The sequence below is a fragment of the Myotis daubentonii genome, chromosome 9, assembly GCF_963259705.1.
Source record: "Myotis daubentonii chromosome 9, mMyoDau2.1, whole genome shotgun sequence".
NCBI lineage: Eukaryota > Metazoa > Chordata > Mammalia > Chiroptera > Vespertilionidae > Myotis > Myotis daubentonii.
The window spans coordinates 3,152,940-3,179,881 of record NC_081848.1 but is presented as its reverse complement, the minus strand read 5'-3'; the positions used below and the strand labels follow the sequence as shown (position 1 = coordinate 3,179,881).

Genomic DNA, 26,942 nt, shown 5'->3' with positions numbered 1-26,942 from the left:
ATGACCAGCAGGGGAGGGCAGTTGGGGGCAACCAGCCCTGAGGGGAGGGCAGTTGGGGATGATCAGGCCTGCAGGGGAGGGCAGTTGGGGGGACCAGGTCTCCTTGGGAGGGACAAGGCCTGCAAGGGAGGGCAGTTGGGGGGGACCAGGTCTGCAGGGGAAGGAAGTTGGGAGGGACAAGGCCTGCAGGGGAGGGCAGTTGGGGGGGACCAGGCTGGCAGGGGAGGGAAGTTAGAGGGGACCAGGTCTGCAGGGGAGGGCAATTGGGGGTGACCAGGCTGACATGGGAGGGTAGTTAGGGGCAATTGGGGCAGCAGGGGAGCAGTTAGGCGTTGATCAGGCTGGCAGAGGAGTGGTTAGGGGGTGATCAGGATGGCAGGCAGAAGCAGTTAGGGGCAATCAGGAAGGCAGGCAAGCAAGCGGTTGGGAGTCAGCAGTCCTGGATTGTGAGAGGGATATCTGACTGCTTGTTTAGGCCCGATGCTGGTGGGGGGTCCCAGATTAGAGAGGGTGTAGGCTTGGCTGAGGGACACCCCTCCCCCATGCACAAATTTCGTGCACTGGGCCTCTAGTTTGGATTATAAGGAAGCAAAAATCACTCAGTACAGCAAAAAGAAAAAGAATCCAAAAAAATGAGGTAGTATAAGGAGCCTCTGGGACAATTTCAAGCAAACCAACATTCACATCATGGGGGTGCCAGAAAGAGAGAGAGTGAGCAAAAAATTGAAAACCAATTTGAATAAATGATGACAGAAAATTTTCCCTAACTTGGTGAAGGAAATAGACATACAAGTCCAGGGAGCATAGAAAGTCCCAAACAGGATAAACCAAAGAGGTCCACACCAAGACACATCATAATTAAAATGTCAAAGATTAAAGACAAAGAGAGAATCTTAAAAGCAGCAAGAGAAAAACAGTTCATTACCTACAAGGGAGCTCCCATAAGACTGTCAGCTGATTTCTCAACAGAAACTTTGCAGGCCAAAAGGGATTGGCAAGAAATGTTCAAAGTGATGAGAAGGAAAGACCTACAACCAAAATGACTACCCAGCAAAGCTCTCATTTAGAATCAAAGATCAGATAAAGAGCTTCCCAGAGAAAAAAAAAGTTAAAGGAATTCACCACCGCCAAACAAGTATTACTAGAAATGCTAAAGGGTCTTCTTTAAGAAGAAAAAGATAAAAAAATATGAACAATAAAATGGCAAAAAAATACATATTAACAATTGAATCTAAAAAACAAAATAACCAAACAGAAACAGACTCATAGATACAGAGAACATTTTGAGGGTTGCCAGATAAGATGGGGGAGGGGGGGTTGGAAGACTGGGTTAAAAAAGTGACAGGGCCCTGACTGGTTTGGCTCAGTGGATAGAGTGTTGGCCTGTGGACTGAAGGGTCCCGGGTTCCATTACGGCCAAGGGCACGTACCTTGGTTGCAGGCACATCCCCAGTCGGGGGTATGCAGGAAGCAGCTGATCAATGTTTCTCTCTCATCGATGTTTCTAACTCTCTATCCCTCTCCCTTCCTCTCTGTAAAAAATCAATAAAATATATATATTTTTTTAAAAAGGTGATGGGATTAAGAAGTACAAATTGGTTGTTACAGAATAGTCGTGGGGAAGTAATGTACAGCTTAGGGAATATAGTTAATAATGTTCTCATTACTAAGTGTGGTATCAGATGGGTGTGAGTTTTTTTGGGATGATCACTTAGTAAGTCATGTAATGTCTAATCACTGGTGTGTACACCTGAAACTAATATAATAATGTATACCAACTGTAATTGAAACATTAAAAAAAAAGCTTTAAAAAATTGTTGCTATTTTGTCTGCTGTAACTTTTTCTCTTACTATTTGTCCTTGTTTGGGAGTTTTTTATTCCTATATTGTCATTTTAATAAATAAGGTGAAAGGAGGAAATGAAGATGTAAATATTTGTTTTACGTTTGTTTATCTGGAAGTGCTGAGAACCTAGGATTGGCAGAGGTGAGGGACACTTCAAGCCAGGAACAGAGCCTGCATAGAGGTTGGTTAGAGGTGGGAACGTATGAGTGATGGCAAGTGCCTGGGATTGTAGTTCACAGTGGGGAATTATGGGATGTGAGGACTTTGGGGTACGAAGAGACTAGCCCAGTGGAAAGTCTAAAAGGCCAAATTGAAACTGTATACTTAGTAATAGAATTATTATATTTCACTTTTTGTGGCACATAATGTTTTCATGTTTTTTATTCACAGGACAAGACTATAAATTGTTAGTGTTTAAAATATATTTCTTTTTTTTTTTAATATATTTTATTGATTTTTTACAGAGAGGAGGGGAGAGGGACAGAGAGCCAGAAATATCGATGAGAGAGAAACATCGATCAGCCGCCCCCTGCACGCCCCCCACTGGGGATGTGCCCGCAACCAAGGTACATGCCCTTGACCGGAATCGAACTTGGGACCCCTGAGTCCACAGGCCGACGCTCTATCCGCTAAGCCAAACCGGTCAGGGCTAAAATATATTTCTTTATTGATTTCAGAGAGGAAGGGAGAGGGAGAGATAGATAGAAACATCAATGATAAGAGAGAATCATTGATTGGCTGCTTCCTGCACGCCCCCTGCTGGGATTGAGCCCACAACCCAGGCATGTGCCCTTGGCTGGAATTGAACCTGGGACCCTTCAGTTTGCACGCCGACGCTCTATCCACTGAGCCAAACCGGATAAGGCTGTTAGTGTTTATTGTAACTGATTCATAGATAGATTAACTGAGGCATAGAAGTTAAATTGATTTTCCCCAGGCCACAGAGCAAGCCAAAAGGAAGTAACTACAGATTGTTAAAGAGGAGAAAGGAGCCCATGGTGAAAACATTGTCTGAAGATGATCACTGGAGAGCTATGGTGGGTGGGTGTGCTGAAGTAGGGAGAAAAGCTAGAAGGCCTACCTGTTAACCAGTAAGTTAGGGAGGAGGTACAGTTGATCCTCATAATTTGAAGATTCCATATTTGTAAATTCACACACACGCTATACTTTATTTGCAACCTCAAAGCCAATGTGTGCAGTGTGTTTTCGTGATTATCTGCAAACATGCTCACAGCAGTGAAACTTAGAGGCTACCCAGGACCCCAGGACCCCAGGCTCCAGCTCTCACATTGTAAGCAGGGCCCTTGTCAAGGTCTAGCCCAGCCCAGCGGTGGGCAAACTACGGCCCGCGGGCCGGATCCGGCCCGTTTGAAATGAATAAAACTAAAAAAAAAAGACCGTACCCTTTTATGTAATGATGTTTACTTTGAATTTATATTAGTTCACACAAACACTCCACCATGCTTTTGTTCCGGCCCTCCGGTCCAGTTTAAGAACCCATTGTGGCCCTCGAGTCAAAAAGTTTGCCCACCCCTGGTAGCCAATGCATGACTTGACTGTTTGAAACGGCCCGGGCATGGTTCCGAGCGGCTGTCTAGTGTTCCTAAGTGTAAGGATGTGATGTGCCTGGTGGAGAGAGTGTGAGACAAGTTTCACTGGACAAGTGCTGGTGGCTGTGAACTCAATGAACCAATGGCTGGCAGATGAAAATGTTGCGACCCGAGGCACAAAGAAACCTAACCCCGTATTTCCCCAGGAGCAATGGTTCAGTATTTGTTAATTCGGTGTTCATGGTGACTTACAGAACAGAACTACCATGAATGACAGAAAGCAACTGTATCTATCAGTGTGGAGTCTCACTCAGCTCTAGCCACAGAAGCCAATCCAGTGGAGAATCTGAGCTCCCATCACATTTTGCTTCTCTTTTCCCCATGAGTTAAGTGTGAGCATTAATGAAATCCACCGAGAGCACAGCACCTGGTGCAGACCCGGTGTCAGGGGGAGGCCTGAGCTCCAAAGCCCTGCTCCTCACATTCAAGCATAATGTGAGCCTCATACTTGGTTTAGGATTCTAAGAAATGACTCCCCTCCTTTCTATGTGTTTATCATGTACGTTAGGCAGACAGTCTAGCACTTTAATGTAATTTTTCCCTCAATCAATTCTTGCCCCACCTTCCCCTATTATCCAGTTCCTCAAGCCCAAAAACCTGGGAGTCATCCTCGATTCTTTCCTTTCACCTCCCACATCCGATCTATCACCACATTTTGTCGGTTTTTCCTCTCCTGGTTATTTCTGTTGCCTCAACCCCGACCCTCTCCCTTCTCTACTATGCTTCATATGCTGGATTTTCCAGATTTCCCTGCCAGCTGTTAATTTCTGGCAATGGGAGCCCTGGCAAGACGTGAGAAGATGGGAGGAAGGACAGGCAGCAGTGGGACGAGGTCGCTGCATCAGCCGTGCTCATGTGGCCCCTCCACGGCCACTCAACACTGTGCACCTCTCCCTGCACTGCAGTGGGTGCCACCCTATAACCTGCATCCCTTCAGCACCCTCTACCCTCCCTTTTGTTTCTTCAGCCCTTCCAATACTTTTGTAACCAATTTCCCATACTTAACACCCTTTGTTGGAAATAACTAGCATGGTTTCTGACTTCCTGGCTAGAGCTTGGGGGATATAACCTGCAAATATTTCCCAAATCTACCCGTGTACTCCTGCCACAACTCCCACTCTAACCCCGGCATAGTGATCTCTCCCCTGGACTCCTGCACAGCTGGGCTCCTAAGGCACAGCCCGGCGGCCTGGAGCTAGTCAGGCAGGTGGGCCTCGGGCAGCAACCTTCCCTGGAGAGTGACCCACAGGAAAATGAGCTCTGGGAGAAATGGCCCCGCCACTGCCGACCTCGGAGGACCGGTGGCTGATTTTATCCCACAAAGTTGTTTTGCTTAAACTATTATTCACTGAAAGCCCATCACTAGGCCAAATTCCTTATCTCTGCTTTATGCTCAGTCTGCCTTTTCTTTCTCGTATTATAGATAGAACAGCAGGGTAACCTGAAAGATAAGAGCATTTTATTTGTAAAATCTTTGCCAACTCACTTAAGAATGAAAGAAAATAATTCCATTGCTGTAAGAACATCTTTTAACTTTTCTTCTAACCTGAGCATCCTAGGGTCCCAGAAATTCCAGTTTGCTGATCAAATCCCCCGGGTGGTAGAGGTACAAGCTCCCATAGGAAGGAAGCGAGTGTGCAGGGCTTCCTGGCAGGAAGGGTGGCAGGGCATACACTGCCCGAGTCCAGATGACACAGGCCAGGAGCGGCTCGGCCTTGAGACGAAGTGCGCGGGAGGTGCCTCAGCTGAAGGTTATTGTCTCTGCGTCTCCAGCTTGGGAGGTGGGCTTGGACGGAGGGGTGAATGCTTTCTTGCCTTCAGCTAGAGCTTTAAAATGCTGTGAGGAAAGAGAGGGAACATGGAGTGTTTGGAGTATGCTCATTGCTACATTTTAGCAAGAACTAACCTCTTTACAACCCCTTAAGCTCCAATTTTCTCCCAACTGTGCTTTCAAAACAATTCCTTGGTGTTGTCTTTGAAAAAAAGCTAGAAATGTGTCCTGCTTCCTATAAAAATACACCCTTTCCTTTCCTTCCTGCTTCTGTGCAATAGGCGACTTGGCTCCCCTGTAAGAATGAGTGCCCTCTGTAACCTCAGTGAAGACCCACCTCCCCTCCCCTCCCTCTTCCTTAGAAGCCCCGCCCCGCCCGCCGGCCTGCTGTGGGGAAGGGTAACGGGGACAGGGCAGAGACAGCCTCCCTGGTCCCAGGACACAATCAGAGCCGACTCAGAACAGTGAGACGGCAGCAGCCCTCACTGCAAGTCCATCCCTCCTGCTGGACTCACCTGCGAGTTCTTGAATTCGGAGTAGAGGGAAAAGAGCAGGTGGAGAGACTGGATCCGACTCTTGTAGATAGGAATGTCTAGGATGGCTGAAACCAAGACCTCCCATGAGCAGAACCACACAAAAATCTAGGGCTTACGGGGCACCTGCTGAGGAGAGCCGATGCCCTCCAACGGGATGTGTGCCCATGGCTTTGGGAGTGAAATACCCAGCAGGTAGTGGCACAAGCCCAAACACGGCCCTTCACGCATTTCTCCCCGGTCGGGACAAGGAAGGGCTGGGAGAGCTTACCGCAGATCATGTCGATGTACACCGCCAGGCTACAGTCGATCTCGGCCGTGGGCAGGCTCACCTGGGAGGGGCAAAGGAGGAGCCAAGGTCAAAAGCTGACTCTCTCTAAGAGCTGTTACCATAGTCACATGTATTATGGGCTAAATGGCGTCCCCCCGGACCAAATCCATATGTTGAAATCCTAACCCCCAGCACCTCAGAACATGACTGTATTAGAGATACAGTCTTAAAGGAGATAATTAATCATTAGGATGGACCCCAAGCCAGTATGACTGGTGTCCTTATTAAAAAAGGAAATAAAGGCACGGACACATACAGAGGGCAGACCCTGTGAAGACACAGGGAGATGGCCAATAAGAAAGGTTCTGGGAAAAACCAACTGTGCCAACAACTTGCTTTCAGATGTCAAGCCTCTGGAAGTGTGAGAAAATAAAATACATATCTGTTGCTTAAGCCACAGCCTGTGGTACTTTGTTATGGCAGCCCCAGGGAATAATACAATATGCTTGTTTTTTCTCTGATCAGTGTAATGGAATTGGGCCTATTCATTAACCACCAAAGTAGCACACAATCTAACTTCTATGTCTCTGGATCTATTTTGTTCATCAGATTATTTGTTCATTGTTACTGCTGCATAGTATTCCATGGTGTAAATGTACCACAACTTTTTTATCCACTCATCCACTGATGGGCCCTTGGGCTGTTTCCAGATCTTAGCTATTGTAAATTGTGCTGTTATGAACATAAGGGTGCATACATTCTTTCTGATTGGTGTTTTGGGTTTCTTGGGATATATTCCTAGAAGTGGCATCACTGGGTCAAATGGCAGTTCCATATTTAATTTTTGAGGAACTCCATACTGTTTTCCACAGTGGCTGCACCAGTCTGCAGTCCCACCAGCAGTGCACTAGGGTTCGCTTTTCTCCGCATCCTCATCAGCACTTGTTGTTGCTGGTAGCCATCTGACAGGTGTGAGCTGATACTTCATTGTTGTTTTGATTTGCATCTCTCTGATGACCAGTGACTTTGAGCATTTTTCATGTCTCTTGGCCTTCTGTATGTCCACTTTGGAGAAGTGTCTCTCTAGGTTCTTTATCCATTTTTTATTGGATTGTCTTCCTTTTGTTAAGGTGTATGAGTTCCTTATACATTTTGGGTATTGACTCTTTATCAGATGTATCATTGCCAATGTGTTCTCCCACACAGTGGCTCCCTTTTCGTTTTGGTGATGGCTTCTTTTGCTGTGCAGAAGCCTTTTATTTTGATGTGGTCCCATTTGTTTGTTTGTTTTCTCCTTAGTTTCTTTGCTCTAGGACCGTGGTCGGCAAACGGCGGCTCGCGAGCCACATGCGGCTCTTTGGCCCCTTTGAGTGTGGCTCTTCCACAAAATACCACGTGCAGGCACGCACGTACAGTGCAATTGAAACTTCATGGCCCATGCGCAGAAGTCGGTATTTTGTGGAAGAGCCAGTATTTTGTGGAAGAGCCACACTCAAGGGGCCAAAGAGCCGCATGTGGCTCGTGAGCCTCGGTTTGCCAACCACTGCCTAGGACATGTATCCATACACATACTGCCGTGGGAGATGTCTGAGATTTTGCTGTGTAGGATTTTTATGGTTCCCTGACTTACATTTAAGTCTTTTTTTATCCATTGTGAGTTTATTATTGTGAATGGTGTAAGCTAGTGGTCTAGTTTCATTTTTTTGCATGTATCTGTCCAATTTTCCCAACACTATTTATTGAAGAGACTGTCTTGACTCCACTGTATGTTCTTTTTTAAGTAGAAATAGAACAGATGCCCCTAAGTATCTCTTGGGAAGCAGAAAGCTCCATCAGGCCAAGACTAGAGGTAGTGTGGTTCCCAGAGGAAGTGTGGTTTCCCTGTCTCTTCTGGGCTTAGTCCCAATCCATGGGTAGTGATTAGCATAACTGTGAATGTGGTCCAGTTTGGAAGCAGTCAATTCAACCACGGTGTAGTCATCAAAGCATCCAGACCCACTGGTCATTCTATTTGCTACTATGTATAGAGTCAGTTTATCATTTTCTAGTAAATTATTTGCAAGGTTCCTGAAGTGATTATTTTCTATTCTTATTGGTAGGCATTTACCTGTGGGTTTAAAAATACTTGGTCATTTAAATTCTCGGTGATGTATTATTAGTGTGCTAGGGTTGCCGTTACGAAATATCACAAACTGGGGGGCTTCAAAAAGAGAAATTTATCTTCTCAGTTTGGAGGTTAGAAATTTAAGATCAAGGTGTTAGCCCAGGCTGGCATTACTCAGTAGTTGGAGCACTGACCCTCAAAGGGTCTCGGGTTCAATTCCTGGTGAAACGCATGTACCTGGGTTGCAGGGTTTTTAAAAATGTATTTTTAATCGTTAACAGTATTTCTGATATCTTCCTTATGCCCCTCCTCCCAGCCCCTACCCACCCCCAGGTCTTCACCACCCTATTACCCGGGTCTATGGGCTGTGCATATAAGTATAGAAGTTCTCTGGTTTATCTCTTATCCCCACACCCCACATCGAGGTGTCTCAGTCTGCTCCATGCCTCCCTGCTTCAGGTCTTATTTTGTTGGTCAATTCATTTTGTTCATTCGATAACACAAATAAGTGAGATCATGTGACATTTGTCTTTCTCAGTTTGGCTTATTCCACTGAGCTTGATAGTCTCCAGGCCCCTCCACGCTGTCCCAAAGGGTAAGAGCTCCCTCTTTTTTACAGCTGCTCAGTATTCCATGGGGTAAGTGTCCCACAGCTTCCTTATCCACTCATCTGCTGATGGGCACTTGGGCTGTTTCCAAATCTTGGCTATTGTAAATAATGCTGCTGTGAACATAGGGGTGCACATATTCTTTCGTTTGGTGTTTTGTGGTTTTTAGGATATATTCCCAGAATTGCGATCACTGGATCAAATTAAAAATGGTGTTTCATTTTTAATTTTTTGAGGAAACTCCATACTGTTTTCCATAGTGGCTGCACCAATCTGTATTCCCACCAGCAGTGAACTAGTGTTCCTTTTTCTCCCCATCCTCACCAGCACTTGTTAATTTTTTTATGATAGCCATTCTGACCGGTGTGAGGTGGTATCTCATTGTGGTTTTAATTTGCATTTCTCTGATTAGTGACTTTTAGCACTTTTTCATGTGTCTCTTGGCATTTGTAGGTCCTCTTTGGAGAAATGTCTATTCAGGTCTTCTGCCCATTGTTTAATTGGATTGTCTGTCTTCTTTTTGTTGAGTTGTATGAATACTTTATATATTTTGAGTATTAACCCTTTATCAAATGTATCATTGACAAATATGTTCTCCCGTTCAGTGGGTTCCCTTTTCAATGTAATGGTTTGTGGTATTTTGCTGTGCAGAAACTAATTTTGATGTAGTCCCATTTGTTTATTTTCCCTTAGTTTCCTTTGCCCTAGGACAGCGGTCACCAACCTTTCAGGTCTCACGGACCACTAGTGGTGTGGATCACCATTTGGTAACCGCTGCTTCGAAGGTTTCCTTAAACCAGCAGTTGCCAACCTTTTGGACCTCACAGACCACTGGTTGGCAACTGCTGCCCTAGGAGATATATCCATAAACATATTGCTATGTGAGATTTTACTGCCTATATTTTCTTCTAAGACTTTTATGGTTTCATGCCTCACATTTAGGTCTTTTATGCACCTTGAGTTTATTTTTGTGTATGGTGCAAGATGATGGTATGGCTTCATTTTTTGAATGTGTCTGTCCAGTTTTCCCAGCACCATTTTTTGAAGAGACTGTCTTTACTTCATTGTTTGTTCTTGCCTCCTTTGTCAAATATTAATTGACTGTAATGGTGTGGGCCAATTTCTGTGGTCTCTGTTGTGATCTATTTGTCTATATGCCTGTTCTTGTGCCAGTACCAGGCTATTTTGGTTATAATGGCTTTGTAGTATAGTTTGCTATATGGTATTGTGATCCCTCCTACTTCATTCTTCTTTAAGATCACTGCAGTTATATGGGGTCTTTTATGGTTCAATATAAATTTTTGGAATATTTGTTCTAGCTCTGTGAAGTATGCCATTGGTATTATAATAGGAATTGTGTTGAATCTGTAGACTGCTTTGGGTAGTATAGACATTTTAATTATGTTAATTATTCCAATCTATGAACACAGTATATTCTTCCACTTGTTTATATCTACGTCTATCTCTCTCTTTTTTTAAGATTCTATTTTATTTATTTTGCTAACCCTCACCCGAGGATATTTTTCCATTAATTTTTAGAGAAAGAGAGTGGAAGAGAGAGGGAAAGAGAAAAATATCAATGTGAGAGAAACACATCGATTGGTTGCCTCCTGCACATGCCCGGACCAGGGCCAGGAGGAGCTTGCAACTGAGGTACATGCCCTTGACCAGAATTGAACCTGGAACCCTTAGGTCCACAGGCCGATGCTCTATCCACTGAGTCAAACTGGCTAGGGCTCTATTTCTTCTTCTCATTACAGCAGTCCCTTTAGCATTTCTTGCAGTGCTGGTTTAGTTGTGATAAACTCCTTTAGCCTCTTTTTGTCTGGGAAGCTCTTATTTCACCGTCTATTTTTGAATGACAGCCTTGCTGATATAGTAATCTTGGTTTCAGATCCTTGCTTTCGTTATCTTGAGTACGTTGTGCTAGTCCCTCTGGCCTGTAGAGTTTCTCATGAGAAATCAGCTGACAGCCTTATGGAGTTCCTTTGTAGATAACAAATTACTTTTCTCTTGCTGCCTTTAAGATTCTCTGTCTTTAATTTTTGGAATTTTAATTATGATGTGCCTGGGCGTGGACCTGTTTGGATTCTTTTTGCTTGGGACTCTCTGTGCCTCCTAAACTTGTGTGACTTTCTCCTTCACCATGTTAGGGAAGTTTTCTGCCATTATTTCTTCAAACACATTCTTTATCTCTTGCTCACTTTCTCTCCTCCTGGCATACCTATTATATGAATACTAGAGGCCCAGTGCACAAAATTTGTGCATGAAGGAGGCGGGGTCCCTCAATCCAGCCTGCACCCTCTCGCAATCCGGGACCCCTCGGGGGATGTCCAACTGCCAGTTTAGGCCCAATCCCGCAGGACCCAAACTGGCAGTCGGACATCCCCTTCGCAATCCAGGACCACTGGCTCTAACCGCTTGCCTGCCTACCTGCCTGCTCACCACTAACCACTCTGCCTGCCTGCCCCATTGCCCCTAACCACTCTGCCTGCCTGCCTGATCGTCCCTGCTTGCCTGCCTGCCTCATCGCCCCTAACTGCCTCTGCCTGCCTGATTGCCCCTAACCACCTCTTCCCTGTCTTCTAATTTACTGATCCAATCCTCAGTTTCTCCTAATCTGTTGTGTATTCCTTCCAATGTGTTCTTTTTAAAAAATATATATTTTTATTGATTTCAGAGAGAGAGGGAGATAGAAACATCGACGAGAGTGTGTCATTGATCGGCCGCCTCTTGCACACTCCCTACTGAGGATTGAGCCTGCAACCTGGGCATGCACCCTGACCAGGAATTGAACTGTAACCTCCTAGTTCATAGGTTGACACTCAAGCACTGAGCCATGTTGGCCAAGCTCCAATGTTATTAGTGCTATCTCATTCTTCATTTCCAAGACCCCGTGTAAGTTTGGTTTGCCCAGTCTGTGTTCTCCTGAAATCCTAATATGCCAGATTAAGGACCTCTGGGCTTTTTCACAATTGCTATACCTTTTCTCATGCTGTTGAGCATCTTTGCCGTTATTATTCTGAACTCTCTATCTGATAAGTTTCTTATCTTCATTTCGTTTAGAGCTTCTTCTGGAGAATTCTCTTGTTCTTTCATTTGAGGATTTTTTTTTGTCTCCCCATTTTGGCTGTCTGTTTGAATTTGTATCTGTGTATTAGGTAGATGTGCTACAGTGCCCAATCTCTAGTCCAGAACAATGTCAGACACTGTTTCTGATAGGCCCTGAGTCCCCTGTTTGGAGCTATCAGCAATCCACAGCTTGTGGCTCCCTCTGCTGGGGCTGGGTGCTTTTGGAAAGGACCAAGGTATGCACCAGGCTCTGCTTTTCCTATCCCTGAGCCCAGAAGGAGATCAGGCAAAGACTCAAAGCCTCCAGAGATCTGCCTCTGCCTGCAGTCTGATTGTTCTATTCCTGTATTTTTGAAATTTGGGGTACTTAAGAATAGCATAAATATCTCTGAAAAAGTAGAGTCTAAAGTAATAATACAGGAAATACATATAGATGTTTACCAATACGTATATGTTACAATGTTCTTAGAAATATTAACATAATATTGTAATAATATTTCATTTATAATAACCCAAAACTGGAAACTATCCAAATGGCTACCATAGGATGGGTAAGTAAATTGTCACATATTCAAACAAGGTAGTATCATGCAGTAATGAGAAAAAAAGGACAACAATGTAGGAAACAATATTGATGAATCTTCACATGGATGAACAATATAGATGAGCAAAAGAAATAGGACACAAAAGAGTTCAATTACATTTCGATAAAATACAAAATAGGCAAACCTAATCTATGGAATTAGAAATTAGGAAGAAAAAAGACAGAAAAGAAAAAAAAGGAAGAGAAAAGGTCAGGATAGTGGTTATGTTGGGATATCTGAGCATGAGGGGAATTCTAGGTTGCTAGCAATGTTCTGCTTTTTTATCTAATGTGTTGATTTACACATAGGTGTTCAGCTGTGAAAATTAGTATGTGTACCTTTCTGATTATGTAATTTACCTCAATTAATAAGCTAATAATGATAATGATATAGGAAGAGAGAAAACACTGGGCCCTAGAGTGAATGCCATAGTTTCTTAGCTCTTGCTACCTTCCACTCACCTTGCCCAAAAGCTCCTCAAACTCTGGGGACCATTCCTGCATCAGCGTGTCAATATCAGGCATGGGTCTAAGAGTAGAGAGGTAAATATGAACAAGAAACATGGACAGATGACATCAGCAATCTCTGAGAGGTCCTCGATCTGGCACATTAGGATTTCCAGAGAATACAGACTGGGCATCTCAAACCTTCCCTGGACCTGGGGTTTGGAGAAGCTGGCTAAGTAACACCAGATAAATCACAGTCTTCGTGTCTGCAATCTCAGCCAGTAGCTGCCATGGTCTACGGGACCTCAGTTGGTCAGATATGTCCCCAGCTTTTGGGCCCTCTTCTCAAACGCAATGGGTTTCCACATGGCGACGGTTGCCATGGGTTACAGTGGTGAAGAAGGTAGCATTTCTTACCTGGTATAGTGTACAGTTGCAGGGGGCTTAGAACGATGCAACTCAGAGATGCTCTCAATCCATGTGTCAATGGCTTTGGGATTCTTTTCTGCATCTTCCAGGCTCTTTACTTTCATGTGTTGCTAGAAAATCAAGGGGAAAGCCTGACTCGTGGCACTGAAGTAGCTCTCATTTTCACAGAGTGACTCATCTTATGCTGCTGCTATTTCATACACAAAGTAGCTGATGAAAAGGGAGGCTTCACGGCAGCCAAATGAAGATTATAGGAAACCCTGATAAAACTTTCTAGAGCCCTGGGAAAGGAGAAGGTCAGTAAGATAGGACTGACCATAATAACACATCATTTCACACCTACTGGGATAGCTACAGTGAAAAAGAGAGTAGCACGCGCTGATGAGGATGTGGAGAAATTGTAACTTTCATTCATCACTGGTAGCAAATTGTAAAATGATTCAGCCACTTTGGAAAACAGTTTGGCAGTTCCTCAAAATACTAAACAGATACCATATGGCCTAGTAATCCCACTCCTACATATATATCCAAGAGAAATAACAATATGTGTCCATGTAGAAACTTGTACATCTTCACGGCAGCATAATTAAGAAAAGTGGAAACAACAGGTGAGTAGATAAACAAAATGTGAAGTTTCCATACAATGGAATTGTGTTCAGCCATTAAAAAAAAAAAAAAAATGAAGCAGTTACCAGATTCTAGGAGCAGGGGGAAATGAGGAATGACTACTAATGGGTACACAGTTTCTTTCTGGAATGATGAAAATGTTCTTAGATGATAATGTTTCTACAGTTCTATGAATATACTAAAAATCACGAAACTGTACAATTTTAAAGGGTGAATTTTATGGTAGGTAAATTATATCTCAATAAAACTGTTATGTAAAAAATAGGACTGTCCTGAAACCACAGCCATCACTTCTAGTAGGCAGTAAATCAACCATATACACACCAACAAGGCCTCCACTCTGGCCCTCTCCCATTGGGCCTGTACTATACTAGCATCTTACTGTGATGTTGTGCTGTTTGGAATTCTCTGTTAACCAGAGTGAGAGTACTGTAGGGTCTGACTGCTTTGTAGAAGGCTCATCTAATACCAAGAGGCCAAGGTTGTCAGGCTTCCCATCAGGACGTGGGACCTGGGTAAGAGAAAAGTGAGAAAACAGAGAAAAAAATGAGACAGACATAAAAAGGCCATGCATCTTGTTTTCAATAAGCTCAAGAGGAAGAACTATTCTGTTTCATCACTGCTACTAGTATCAAAAGCATGCCTGTCTGCCATACTGCACTAAAATCCTACCTAGAAAACATACATGAGCCCTGACCAGTTTGGCTCAGTGGATAGAGCATCAGCCTGCGGATTCAAGGGTCCCAGGTTCGATTCCAGTCAAGGGCATGTACCTTGGTTGTGGGCACATTCCCAGCGAGGAGTGTGCAGGAGGCAGCTGATCGATGTTTCTCTCTCATCGATGTTTCTAACTCTCTATCCCTCTCCCTTCCTCTCTGTAAAAAATCAATAAAATATATTTAAAAAAAGAAAAAGAAAAAGAAAACATACATGATCTACAGGACCTTAAATAGAAAGCTGAAGTCATGGATAATTAGGCAGCAAATATATAACAATTTTTAACATATAATGAGATAATCAAGTACTACAGAATAGCAATGAATATAACATGGAGTAGAGAGCAAGGTTAAGAATTCTAATGAAATGAAGGGTATATATCAAGGTAGCCAATGCTTGTCAAGAAAATTAGTGGAACTGGTAGAGTAATAGAGGTGTCAGAAGAAACACCTCTGGACTCACGTTTAGGATGTTCTGACTGTACCTTTAAGAATGCATCAATATCCCCAACAGCTGGGATAAAATCAGGAATGAAAGGTTTCAGTTTGTGGTCCAGGTCAATCAACTGAGGTGTATACCTAGGAGATAATGCCAAGGGAAGATGGAAACAGAAACTTACTTTACTATTTAGGTTTTAAAAATCTGAGAATGGCCTTGTTTCAGACTAGAGGCAGGAAAGGGCAAGGTAGGGCCAGGGGGTTATGGTAAGAAGACCTAATACTCACCTACTTATATATTGGAAGAGTTCTTTAACCTCAGCAGAGACTGGCAAATGCTCATAATCGGCAGGATCATAGGCCCTGGGGAAAGAAATATATGATTCCACCCAGAGAGGAGCAGATGCCACCCAGCCCTGGTTCAGCCCCTGGGCTACTATACTCATTGGGCACTGGACTCAAAACCTAGATTATGCTCCACCCACATCTGCCTTTCCTGGGTGGTTTGCAAGGCAAATTTAAAATTTATTAAAATTAGCCCTATCTGGCCCTAGCTGGTTTGGCTCAGTGGATAGAGCGTCAGCCTGCGGACTAAAGAGTCCCAGGTTCGATTCCAGCCAAGGGCACATGCCGGGGTTGCGGGCTTGATCTCCAGTAGGAGGTGTGCAGGAGGCAGCCAATCAATGATTCTCTCTCATCACTGATGTTTCTATCTCCCTCTCCCATCCTCTCTAAAATCAATAAAATATATTTTTTTTAAAAATTAGCCCTAGCTGTTTTGGCTCAGTGAATAGAGCATTGGCCTACAGAATGGGTTTGATCCCAGTCAGGGGCATATTCCTGAGTTGTGGATTTGATCCCCAGTGGGGGGGGCGGGGGGGTAGGAGGCAGCCAATCAGTGATTCTCTCTCATCATTGATGTTTCTCTCTCTCTCCCACTTCCTTCCTCTCTGAAATCAATAAAAATATATTTTTAAAAAATAAAATTTAGCCCTAAACAGTTTGGCTCAATGGATAGAGCGTCAGCCTGCGGACTCAAGGGTCCCAGGTTCGATTCCGGTCAAGGGCATGTACCTTGGTTGCAGGCACATCCCCAGTGGGGAGTGTGCAGGAGGCAGCTGATCAATGTTTCTAACTCTCTATTCCTCTCCTTCCTCTCTGTAAAAAAAAAAATAAATCGATAAAATATATTTGAAAAAAGAAAAAAATAAAATTTATTAAAATTAGCTTTGTTATCTCTGACAATAAAGAACAGAGCTGCAGAAAATCCAAAACATAATTTTTTTTTTTAAATATATTTTATTGATCTTTTACAGAGAGGAAGGGAGAGAGATAGAGAGCTAGAAACATCGATGAGAGAGAAACATCGATCAGCTGCCTCCTGCACATGTGCCCGCAACCCAGGTACATGCCCTTGACCGGAATCGAACCTGGGACCTCTCAGTCCGCAGGCCGACGCTCTATCCACTGAGCCAAACCGGTCCTGGCACAAAACATAATTTTTAAACATTTTAGAATATAGCAGAAACATCACTGATGAGAGAGAATCATTGATCAACTGCCTCCTGCATGCCCCCTACTGGGAATCGAGCCTGCAACCTAGGCATGTGCCCTGACCAGGAATCAAACTGTCAACTCCTGGTTCATAGGTTAATGCTCAACCACTGAGCCACATCAGCTGGGCCTCCCCTTTTCTGAATGAAAGGGATGAAGAGAAAAGGTAGAATGAGATTTTAATTTCTGGCATGAAAATAATTTGCCTCAAGAAAATAAGTTATTTTAGCCAAAACCGGTTTGGCTCAGTGGATAGAGCGTTGGCCTGCAGACTAAAAGGTCCCAGGTTCGATTCCGGTCAAGGGCATGTACCTGGGTTGCCGGCACATCCCCAGTAGGAGATGTGCAGGAGGCAGCTGATCGATGTTTCTCTCTCATCGATGTTTCTAACTCTCTTTCTCTCTCCTTTCCTCTCTGAAAAAAAATCAATAAAATATATTTTTTTAAAAAAGAAAATAAGTTATTTTTGTGAAGATGTTTTTCACAGTATTATTATTATTTTTTTTTTTGATGGCGCGACTTTGCCTGGGGCGCACTGGGGACAGTCCGCCCCGCCCCCCCACCCCCGCACCCCGTCGCGGGGGGGGGGGGGGGGGGCGGGGGGCGGGAGGAGTGGGGGAGCGGTCACACGGTGGGAGGGGCGGCCCGGCCCACCCCCTTCCAGGAACACCCGCGCCCCCCCCCCGTGGGGGTGGAACCCCGCCTCGCGGGAAAGGAAGTCCCACGTGGGGGTGAGCGACGGGAGTGGGGAGAGCGCACAGTATTATTTATAGAGGTCAAAAATTAGAAACAAAATACCCAACAGTTGAGTAATGGTTAGGTATGTTCAAGTTGAATATTGCATGGTTACTAAAAAATACTTGGCTCTAGTTGGTTTAGCTCAGTGGACAGAGCGTCAGCCCTCGGACTAAAGGGTCCCAGGTTTGATTCCAGTCAAGGGCACGTACTTCGGTTACAGACTGGATCCCGGCTTTAATCGGGGCACGTGCAGGAGGCAACCAATCAATGTGTCTCTCTCAGATCCATGTTTCTCTCTGTCTCTCGCCCTTTCCCACTCTCTCTAAATATCAATGGAAAAATATCCTCAGGTGAGGATTAACAACAACAACAAAATAGTTGTATTGACACATGAAATGCATACAATAAAAAATAGAATATATATTAATTATAATTAAGTAAAATGCAATGAACATTGACAAAGCATATAATTAACTGAAAGTTATTAATAAAGTCGTTCTGGGGAGAGTTGCTTAATAAAAAATTAAGTAGATTAATGACTTAAAGTTTACATTTCCCTAATTATAATTAGGGAAGTAAGTTGGGAAGCATGAAAAGTCAGTATGGTATTAAACATTTGCTTCATTTAATTAATGTCAACCTGCAGGTGGATAATGCAAAGGTAAGGTAACTATTTTTATTTTTATTTAAGTACTTTAATAAATGATATATGCATATGATACAAAATAAAAGGTACAAAATGCATACAATGAAAAGTTATGTCTCCCTTCCACACCTGTCCCCTTGCCACCAAGTTCTCCTTCCAAGAATAATCACTATTATTAATTTCTAGTGTATCCTACGCATAGTCTATGTAATGTTTGTTTTATACACATGGTAGCAAAGCATGAACACTTCTATACCTTTTAAAAATTTAATAGTATCACTTGGAAATTGTTCTCTTTTTTGTTGTTAATCCTCACCCGAGGATATTTTTCCAATGATTTTTAGAGAGAATGGAAGGGAGGAGGAGAGACAGAGAAACATGGATGTGAGACACATACATCGATTGGTTGCCTCCCGCACACACCCAATCAGGGCTGTGGATTGAGCCTGCAACCGAGGTACATGCCCTTGGGTGGAATCAAACCTGGGACCCTTCAGTCCGCAGGCCGACGCTCTAGCCACTGAGCCACACCAGCAAGGGCCTGGAGACTGTTCTTTACCCGTGCAAAGAGTGCTGCCTCTTGTTTTCCAGGGCTAGATAAAGTCCCACTGACTGGTTATATCATCCTTTATTTAACCGGTAATTATATTTTAAATGGATGGGTCTTCGAATCCACTTTGATTAAAACCTGTAGGGACGGGTCATGACTACTCTAACAACAGGGTTTGGAACAGGGCGAGGCGTTTGTACTTAAGCATCATTCAGGAACGTTTTGCCTCACGTGGGCCCTGAAGAACCTGTCCATAAAGGATCTGAGCTTAGAGTTTCCTACTCCTGTGCCCGTGTGCTTCCTTGCTAAACAGAAATGCTTTGGTATGTACATAACTTTATTTTGCCCCAGAATGTGAACTCCCCGAAGTCAGGGACCATCTTTTGGATTTACGCAGCGAATCCACATGACCCGAGTCCACAAATGTTTCCGACAGTGCAAGTGACACTGAGACTCAGGGAGGCAGTGGATCAGAAAAGAATGAAAACTCATTCAGTTGGGTTTCTGAGACACACAGAAATCCTAAATAGAGATCAAAGGAGATGCTGGAACTTCACTTTTAACTGGTACTCTCCTAGTCCATGTTTTGAAGAAGGTGCTTTCCTCACCCTTCTAGTGGGGCTCCGTGCTCTTCATCATCATCATCTTCATCCGAATCCGTTTCCGATGAGTCATCATCATCATCGTCATTTTCACTAAAGCCTTGTTGAGGCGTCAGCTGCAAGGTCTTCTTCTTCTCCTGGGAGAGGGCACAGCCGGCGAGAGAGACCAGGTAAGGAAACAGGAGTGAACCTGTGTCATTTTCTCCCAGGACCCTAACCCGTCCCTCCTTCCTGGCCCACATCAGAGAGAAGGCAGCAGTCCCGAGAGGCCTCGAGACCGTCTGCTCCTGCTGACTACACACTGGTCCCCACTTTCTATAACCACATTCTAGTTCTCTGCTTGAGGTTTGGGCATAAATTTTATCCAATATATATCTATCTGACCTGTTACTTAGGAGACCCTGAGACCTCTGCATAAACTACCCAGTAGATTCAACCCTAAAACTTGGGGACTTTTGGAGAAAGGCACCTCTAAATTGTTATATTGGAAGGAAATGAGGAAAAGTGAAGTGTGAAGACAAACTTTAGGGGATCTTAATATTCAGAGGTCCTAAGGAGGAAATCTAGTATTTAATTTGCAAGACTGCCCAGAGTAAGCTGCTTGTAACTATCAAAAGAAAGTTCATGACCATCTCTGTGCCTGAATTCTGATCAGCAGTTCCGGAGACTACAGGTATTCTGTTTCCATTCTCTTCAAAGGGTATCTAACTGATCCAAATTTTCCTTCCCTTCCCCCTTAAGTTAGATGCAAGGATAAGGCCCTGGCTGGGTGGATCAGTTGTTAGAGTATCGTGCCGATACACCCAGGCTGCAGGTTCAATTGCCAGTCAGGGAGCATATAAGAATGAACTAATAAGTGGAGCAGCAAATCAATGTCTCTCTCTTTCTAAAATCAATCAATCAATAATTTTTTAAATACAAAAAATGCAACGACTATGCATTGTATCTCAAGAGACTCTTCTGTTACTGGCATTACAACCTATCTTTCTGAGCTTCAGGTTCTCTATGTACCATCCCACCCTCTCGAGGCCATGAGAAGGGATCTGATGGTGCTTGGAGGGGCAGCTGGGATGGGGTCCATATCTTTGCCTCTGTGGCCTGGAGCCTGAGAAGTGCCCTCACTTAGGACCTGAAGGATGACCAATTGGCCCCCTTTAAAAGTAGATTTTGAAAGCTTGGTTTCCAAATGCTATAAGGCTTATACTAAGGTTAATAGATTTTGGTTCTAGTTTTTAAATTATATAACACTAGAGGCCCGGTACATGAAAATGCGTGCAAGAGTAGACCTTCCTTCCCCTGGCTGCTGGCACCGGCTTCCCTCCGGCACCTGAGACCTGGGTAGCTTCCCTCTGGCCCCCAGCTTTGTCCAGAAGGACGTCCAGTCTAACGAGCATATTATCCTTTTATTATTGTAGATTTATTTCATGGTAAAGCAGCTACTGGCACATAAAATTGTGACACATTAAAGGACATCAAAAACTGCTTTTGGGCCCAGCTGGCATGGCTCAGTGATTGAGCATCAACCTATGAACCAGGAGGTAACAGTTCAATTCCCACTCAAGGCACATGCTGGGTTGTGGGCTCGATCCGCAGTGTGGGGCATGCAGGAGGCAGCAGATCAATGATTCTCTCTCATCATTGGTGTTCCTATCTCTCCCTCTCCCTTCCTCTCTGAAATCAATAAAAAATTATTTAAACACACACAAACACAAAAACTTCTTTTGGTCACAGCACAACACAGATTTATTATACATGGCCTTGGATATTTTTTTATAACATAGCATTATACAAATACCTGAAAAATGACTCTGTGGATTAGATGTTAACACAGCACACTATTAAAAACACAGCACACTACTCACAAAGTGGGGCTACATTAAAATGGCACCTCTCGGGCCTTTTACGAAATCAGTCTATATCACCAAAGCTTTCTGCGCTGCTTCAAATGTTCTCTCCCATAGAGCTGTGAAGGCTCCTGTTCCTCACGGACAGCTGACCTGTGACCAGTGGACCACAGGCTAAGGCTGAACACAATGGTGCTAAAAGAGCACACGTGCTACTTTAAGGCCTCACCTGGCTTAGAGCTGTAGGCATCTCTCTGTCTTTCTTCAGAAACAGTTCATAGAACAACAATAAAGTAACACCTGGGTCTTAAGACTTCAAAATTAAAGTCTCTTTCACAAAATATTGACAATAAACGAATGCCTAAAACAATGACTCCAAACTTGCTTAATAAAGAAAATGACTTGGGCCTGGCTGGCGGGGCTCAGGGGTTGGACACTGACCTATGAACCAGGAGGTCAGGGTTCAATTCCCGGTTTGGGCTTGATCCTCGGTGTGGGGCACAGGAGGCAGCCGATCAATGATTCTCTCATCACTGATGTTTCTATCTCTCACTCCCTCTCCCTTCCTCTCCGAAATCAATACAAATATATTTTTTAAAAAAAGAAAAGAAAGAAAATTACTTGGAGTGCTTGCTAAAAATATAAACCCCCATGCTTTTACCTTCAAGACTCTGATTTGGTATTTCTAGATGGGGACTGGGAATCTGCATTTTAAAAATTAAGTGTCTCCAGTTGATTCTTATGATCAGTAAAGTTTGCAGAACACCGGCCTATATTATATGAAATTCCTCACCAGAAAGTCAGCGGTAGCCCTGGCTGACGTGGCTCAGTTGGTTGGGCGCTGTCCCTACATAGAAAGGTTGCAGTTTCGATTCCCAGTCAGGGCACATCCCCAGGGTTACCTGCTCGATGCCCAGTAGGGGGAGTGCAGGAGGCAGCCGATTAATGTTTTTCTCTCTCCCTTCCTTTCTGTCTAAAACTCAATTTCTAAAAATCTTTTTAAAAAGTCAGCTGTAATAGTAGTCTTTATTCCAAAGGAGAGTCAAAAATCTTAAGGTTTTTTCTTCCTGATTATCCTCCATGAGCTCAAAGGTACCAGACCACTGGAGGTGACCATCCAAGAAATGCTTACTACTGAACTGGTGTCAACTGTAACTACTAAACAATCAAAGCAGGAGACGCTGGGCTATACTGCACCTTGTTATTTTCCTCTTCATACTCATCACTGCTGTTATCAGCCATAGTCTTGTTTGGAAGATGGGCAGAACGAGCAAGTCCTTAGAAGAAAAGTTTTCCCTTTAGGTTATTGTTAAAAGAATTTTTAAGGACAAATAATTTCTAGTTTATAATATTTTATAATCTGACCACAGTTTATATGAGCATCTAGCTAAAAGATAGGAGACTGAACCCTAGCCATGGCTCTGTCAGTTCAATTCAAACATGTATTTACTAAGCATTTCTGTGGTTAAGGCACTGGGTTAGACATTATACTAACTGATTATTTGCTGTTACATAAATAGTATAAAATCTGCCATTAGTTTACATACACATTGATAAAATGAGGTTAGTAATTAATAAAGTGAAAAGAGTACTGGATTTATACTCAAAATACTGAGTTTGGAGGACATTCTATCACTTGGACAAAATGACCCCTTCTCTGGGTCTCAGTATTCCTACCTCTGAACGAGGTCCGTAATACCTCTCACTGAGGACTGTTGTAAGGATCAAATGAAAGAACTTAGATGAAAGAAACGAACCCAGCTCCTGCCAAATATTAATCACAAATATAAATCTGAATCAGCCTGGCCCATGTGGCTCAGTGGTTGAGTGTCGATCCATGAACCAAGAGGTCACAGTTTGATTCCTGGTCAGGGCACATGCCCAGGTTGCAGGCCTGATCCCCAATAGGGGGTATGCAGGAGGCAGCCGATCAATAATTCTCTTATCATTGACATTCCTATTTATCTCTCTCCCTTCCTCTCTCTAAAAATCAATAAAAAGATATTTTAAAAAATAAATCCGAATAAGTGCCCATAAAGCAATAAAAATATTCTGAATAGTTAACCAGATGTAAGATATTAACTGGCATGATTTCTAAATCAAATAAATGCCTATTAAACACCATTTTCCAGCCTACTGAATTACTCAAAATGAAAATGAATTTATCATGCCCACAGCCAGCATGATTAAAAACATGGTTGAGTCAAAAACCTGGGAGTCCAGGTATATATATATATCTATATCTCCAAAAGATTAAAAGCATTGACTCAGATACATGTACGCTAATATTCATTGCAGCATATTCACAAATTCACAATAGCCAAAAGATGTAAATAACGTAAATGTCTAACAGCAGATGGCTATATAAACAAAATGTGTTTATATAGACAATGGAATATTATTCAGCCATAAAAAATAAGGATATTCTAACACATGCTACAGCATGAATGAATCTTGAAAACATTATGCTAAGTGCAATAAGCCAGACACAAAAGAACAAATATTGTAAGATTCCACTTATGTGTACCTAGAGTAGGCAAATTCATAGAGACAATGTAGAATAGAGGCTACCAGGAGCTGGGAGGCAGAGGGAGATGGGGAGTTATTATTTAATGGGTACAGTTTCTGTTCAGGATGGTGCAAAAGAACTGGAAATAGATAGTGAGATAGCTATGCAATATGGATTTACTTAATGCCACTGAATTATATACTTAAAATAGGGTTAAAATGGTAAATTTTATATTAGGTATATGGTATTTACCACAAAAAACAAACAACCCTAAATGTCACCCTTTGTTCCTAACTCAAAAGCCAAATCCAATCCATAATCAAGTCTTAGTGATTTTTAAAATAGTTTTTATTGATTTCAGAGAGAGGCAGGGAAAGGGAGAGAGACAGAAACATCAATGATGAGAGAGAATCACTGATCAGCTGCTCCTACACATCCCCCACACTGGGGATCAAGCCCGCAAATCAGACATGTGCCCTGACTGGGAATGAAACCATGACCTCCTGGCTCATGGGTTGATGTTCAACCACTGAGCACACCGGCTGGACAAGTTTTAGTGATTTTTCTTCTCTTTATTCTCAGCTTCCTCGCAACATACACGCCACTATCACTCAACTCAGCCACTGCAGCAGTCCTCCCAACTGCTTCCTCCTTTCACCTTTCCACCCATTCCAGGGCAGCCTCCAGGGCTCTGCTTCCCGCTGCTGCCTCGCTCCACCTCCCTCCTGCATGTTGATTCTGATATCACTCCTTCCCCCCACATGCTGGTCCCTTTCAAGTCCTCAAACTCAATTTCTTTCTGGCATCAGGGCCTTTTCACATTTCATTTGCTGTTCTTTTTTCCTGGCCTACTTTTCCTCACTGTCTGGATCCCCCCATCTTTCAGTCTGAAATGTCACCTCATAGGCCATCCCTGATAACCTATCAAAAGTAGATCCCAGCCCTGGCCGGTTTGGCTCAGTAGATAGAGCATCAGCCTGTGGACTGAAGGGTCCTGGATTCAATTCTGATCAAGAGCATATGCCCAGGTTGCAGGCTCAATCCCCAGTAGGGGGTGTGCAGGAGGCAGCTGATCAATGATTTTCTCTCATCATTGATGTTTCTCTCTCTCCCTCCCTCTCTTTTCCTCTCTGAAATCAATAAAAATATATATTTTTAAAAAATAGATCCCGCCCTAACCAGTTTGGCTCAGTGGATAGAGCATCGGCTTGCAGACTCAAGGGTTCTGGGTTCGATTCTGGTCAAGGGCATGTACCTTGGTTGCTGGCACATCCCCAGTGGGGAGTGTGCAGGAGGCAGCTGATCGATGTTTCTCTCTCATGGATGTTTCTAACTCTCTATCCCTCTCCCTTCCTCTCTGTAAAAAATCAATAAAGTATATTTAAAAAAAAAAATAGATCCCACTCCTCACCATTATTCTCCCTAACATCAAGCTCTTTGCCTCCATCAATGCATTTACCACATTTGTATGTTCATTTATTCATTTGTCATGTCTCCCATGATTACAAGCCTCAGGGTGGCAGAAGCAATGTCTTTTAATACCTGTATGTGCAGTTCTGAGCATAAGACTGATGCACAGTATGCATTCAAAAATGCATTGCTGGCCCTAGCTGGTTTGGCTCCGTGGATAGAGCATCGACCTGTGAACTGAAAGGTCTCAGTTCGATTCTGGTCAAGGGCACATGGCCGGGTTGTGGGCTTAATACCCAGTGGGGGACTTGCAGGAGGCAGCTGATCTATGATTCTCTCTCATCATTGATGTTTCTATCTCTCTCTCCCTCTTCCTTCCTCTCTGAAATCAATACATACATATATATATATATATATATATATATATATATATATATATATATATATATATATATCTTACCTAATAGACAAGCATGTAAATTAATCATCCCTCTACTATGCTCACCAGCCAATCAGGAGAGTATGCAAATTAACCCAACAAAGATGGCAGTTAATTTGCATAAGTAGGGAGGAAATGACAGAGCCAAGACTGAAGGCCTGGGTCCCGGGTGCCAGAGGAAAACTGGTGCGGGCATCCAGGGGAAGGGAAGGCCTATTGCACGAATCTCTTCGTGCAATGGGCCTCTATATATAGTGCATTGTTGAATAAATGACAGTGTCAGGTCCTCTTAAACTATCCCATTGATATTTTTACTGGGATTGCAGGTTAAGGGGAGGTTACTGAAGCATTTTCAAAAATGAGCAAAACAGTTTTAATAAGTTAAAACACACACACACCAGGCCCCTGACAGACTGAGCAGAGCAGCAGCCTAAAGTAAGTGGCAGCTGGGAACACTGGTCAGGCTGGAGGAAGACCCCGAAACCTGGGGGCTGTGTTTTCTTCCCCCTAAACTAGTTACAACACAGGAGCAATGGCAAGTGAGGAAACCCGGCTCTGAGCGTGGCCATCTGCTATTACAAAACGGACTTCTGGGAGACAGCCATCGTCCAGCTGCTCTCTGTTCCGAAGACCGTTTTCTTTCTTTCCTTCTCATTCCTCTCTTACCTCTGTATCCTGGGGTTGGAGTATAAATACTTGCCACGTCTTCGGAGTCGTTAATCTCTAGGCGCTCATCGTATGTCTGGTTTTCAACAATCTTGGTCTAAGCAAAAGGAGACATGGTTACAGAGCGCATATGATCGGCCACTACGCACTCCGTGGAGAGGGGCACTGATCCTCTTCCTTCCCCACGACACCCACTTCGCCCCCTTTCACACCCTCCTTCAGGCCCGCTGGCCCGAGGTCCAGCAGGGAGTCCCTCTGCAGCAGCCCCGGTAGGGCCTGCGGCCAGGCTGGCCGAGGAGGCGGCGCCTGGCGGGAACAGCGGCTGACGTCTCCCCGGCTCCCCAGACGGTCAAGCCCCGCCGCAGGGGCACAGCTTTCCTGGGGGCTGGCGGCTCTCTCCCGGGCTCCGTGCGTCCCCCGAGGCTGGCGAGGTTCCCAGGGAGGCCGTACCGGCTCTAGAAGAGGCCTGTCCCTGGGGTTCCCTCGTCGACCGGGCGCCGGGGGCACTCCCGTCTCAGTCCCGTCCAATAACCCCGGGAGCATCGCCCCCACCTCCACCCCACCTCCACCCCACCTCCGTCTTGCAGGTCGAATCCCCCTCAGTTTCTTGGGGAGTAAACGCAGCAGGATGATGGTGAGTGACGGGAGGGAGGGAGGGAGTCAAGGAGCAGCTGTAACGGAGACGAGCAACACGGGGCTCCTGGACGGCGGGAAGAGGCGTCCTCCTTCCTCCCGGCGGGAGAGGCAGCGGTCCCCCGCCTGCCGCCTACCTGGAGCCCCGCTGAATCCGTCTCCTCTGCCTGGAAGGCACCCCGGCCTGCGGCTGGGGTCTCGCTCCAACCCTGGCCAGGCCACTTGAGGGACTCCGCCCGGAGAGACCCGCCTGTGGTCCGCGGCCGGTCGCTAGGGGAACAGGCGGCTCTGAGCTCT

General features: G+C 44.3%; 1 protein-coding gene across 3 annotated transcripts; it reads right to left on the bottom strand.

The window, feature by feature from the left end:
* Positions 1-4,892: 4,892 nt before the first annotated feature.
* On the bottom strand, positions 4,893-26,942 carry IFT46 (intraflagellar transport 46). 3 transcript variants are annotated; one of them, XM_059707682.1, is made up of 12 exons: positions 26,783-26,941; positions 26,013-26,109; positions 22,186-22,265; positions 19,151-19,281; positions 15,343-15,417; positions 15,102-15,195; positions 14,283-14,411; positions 13,262-13,383; positions 12,860-12,926; positions 6,031-6,091; positions 5,742-5,827; positions 4,893-5,292 (listed from the first exon to the last, which is right to left on the bottom strand). In XM_059707682.1, exons 3-12 carry the CDS (start codon positions 22,228-22,230, stop codon positions 5,197-5,199), a joined length of 906 nt encoding a protein of 301 aa, XP_059563665.1. In that variant the 5' UTR covers positions 22,231-22,265; positions 26,013-26,109; positions 26,783-26,941; the 3' UTR covers positions 4,893-5,196. The 3 variants fall into 3 exon arrangements, with proteins under 3 accessions (XP_059563665.1, XP_059563666.1, XP_059563667.1); XM_059707683.1 differs by lacking the exon at positions 26,783-26,941 and adding an exon at positions 26,587-26,727; XM_059707684.1 differs by lacking the exon at positions 5,742-5,827 and having other exon boundaries at positions 5,156-5,292; positions 26,783-26,942.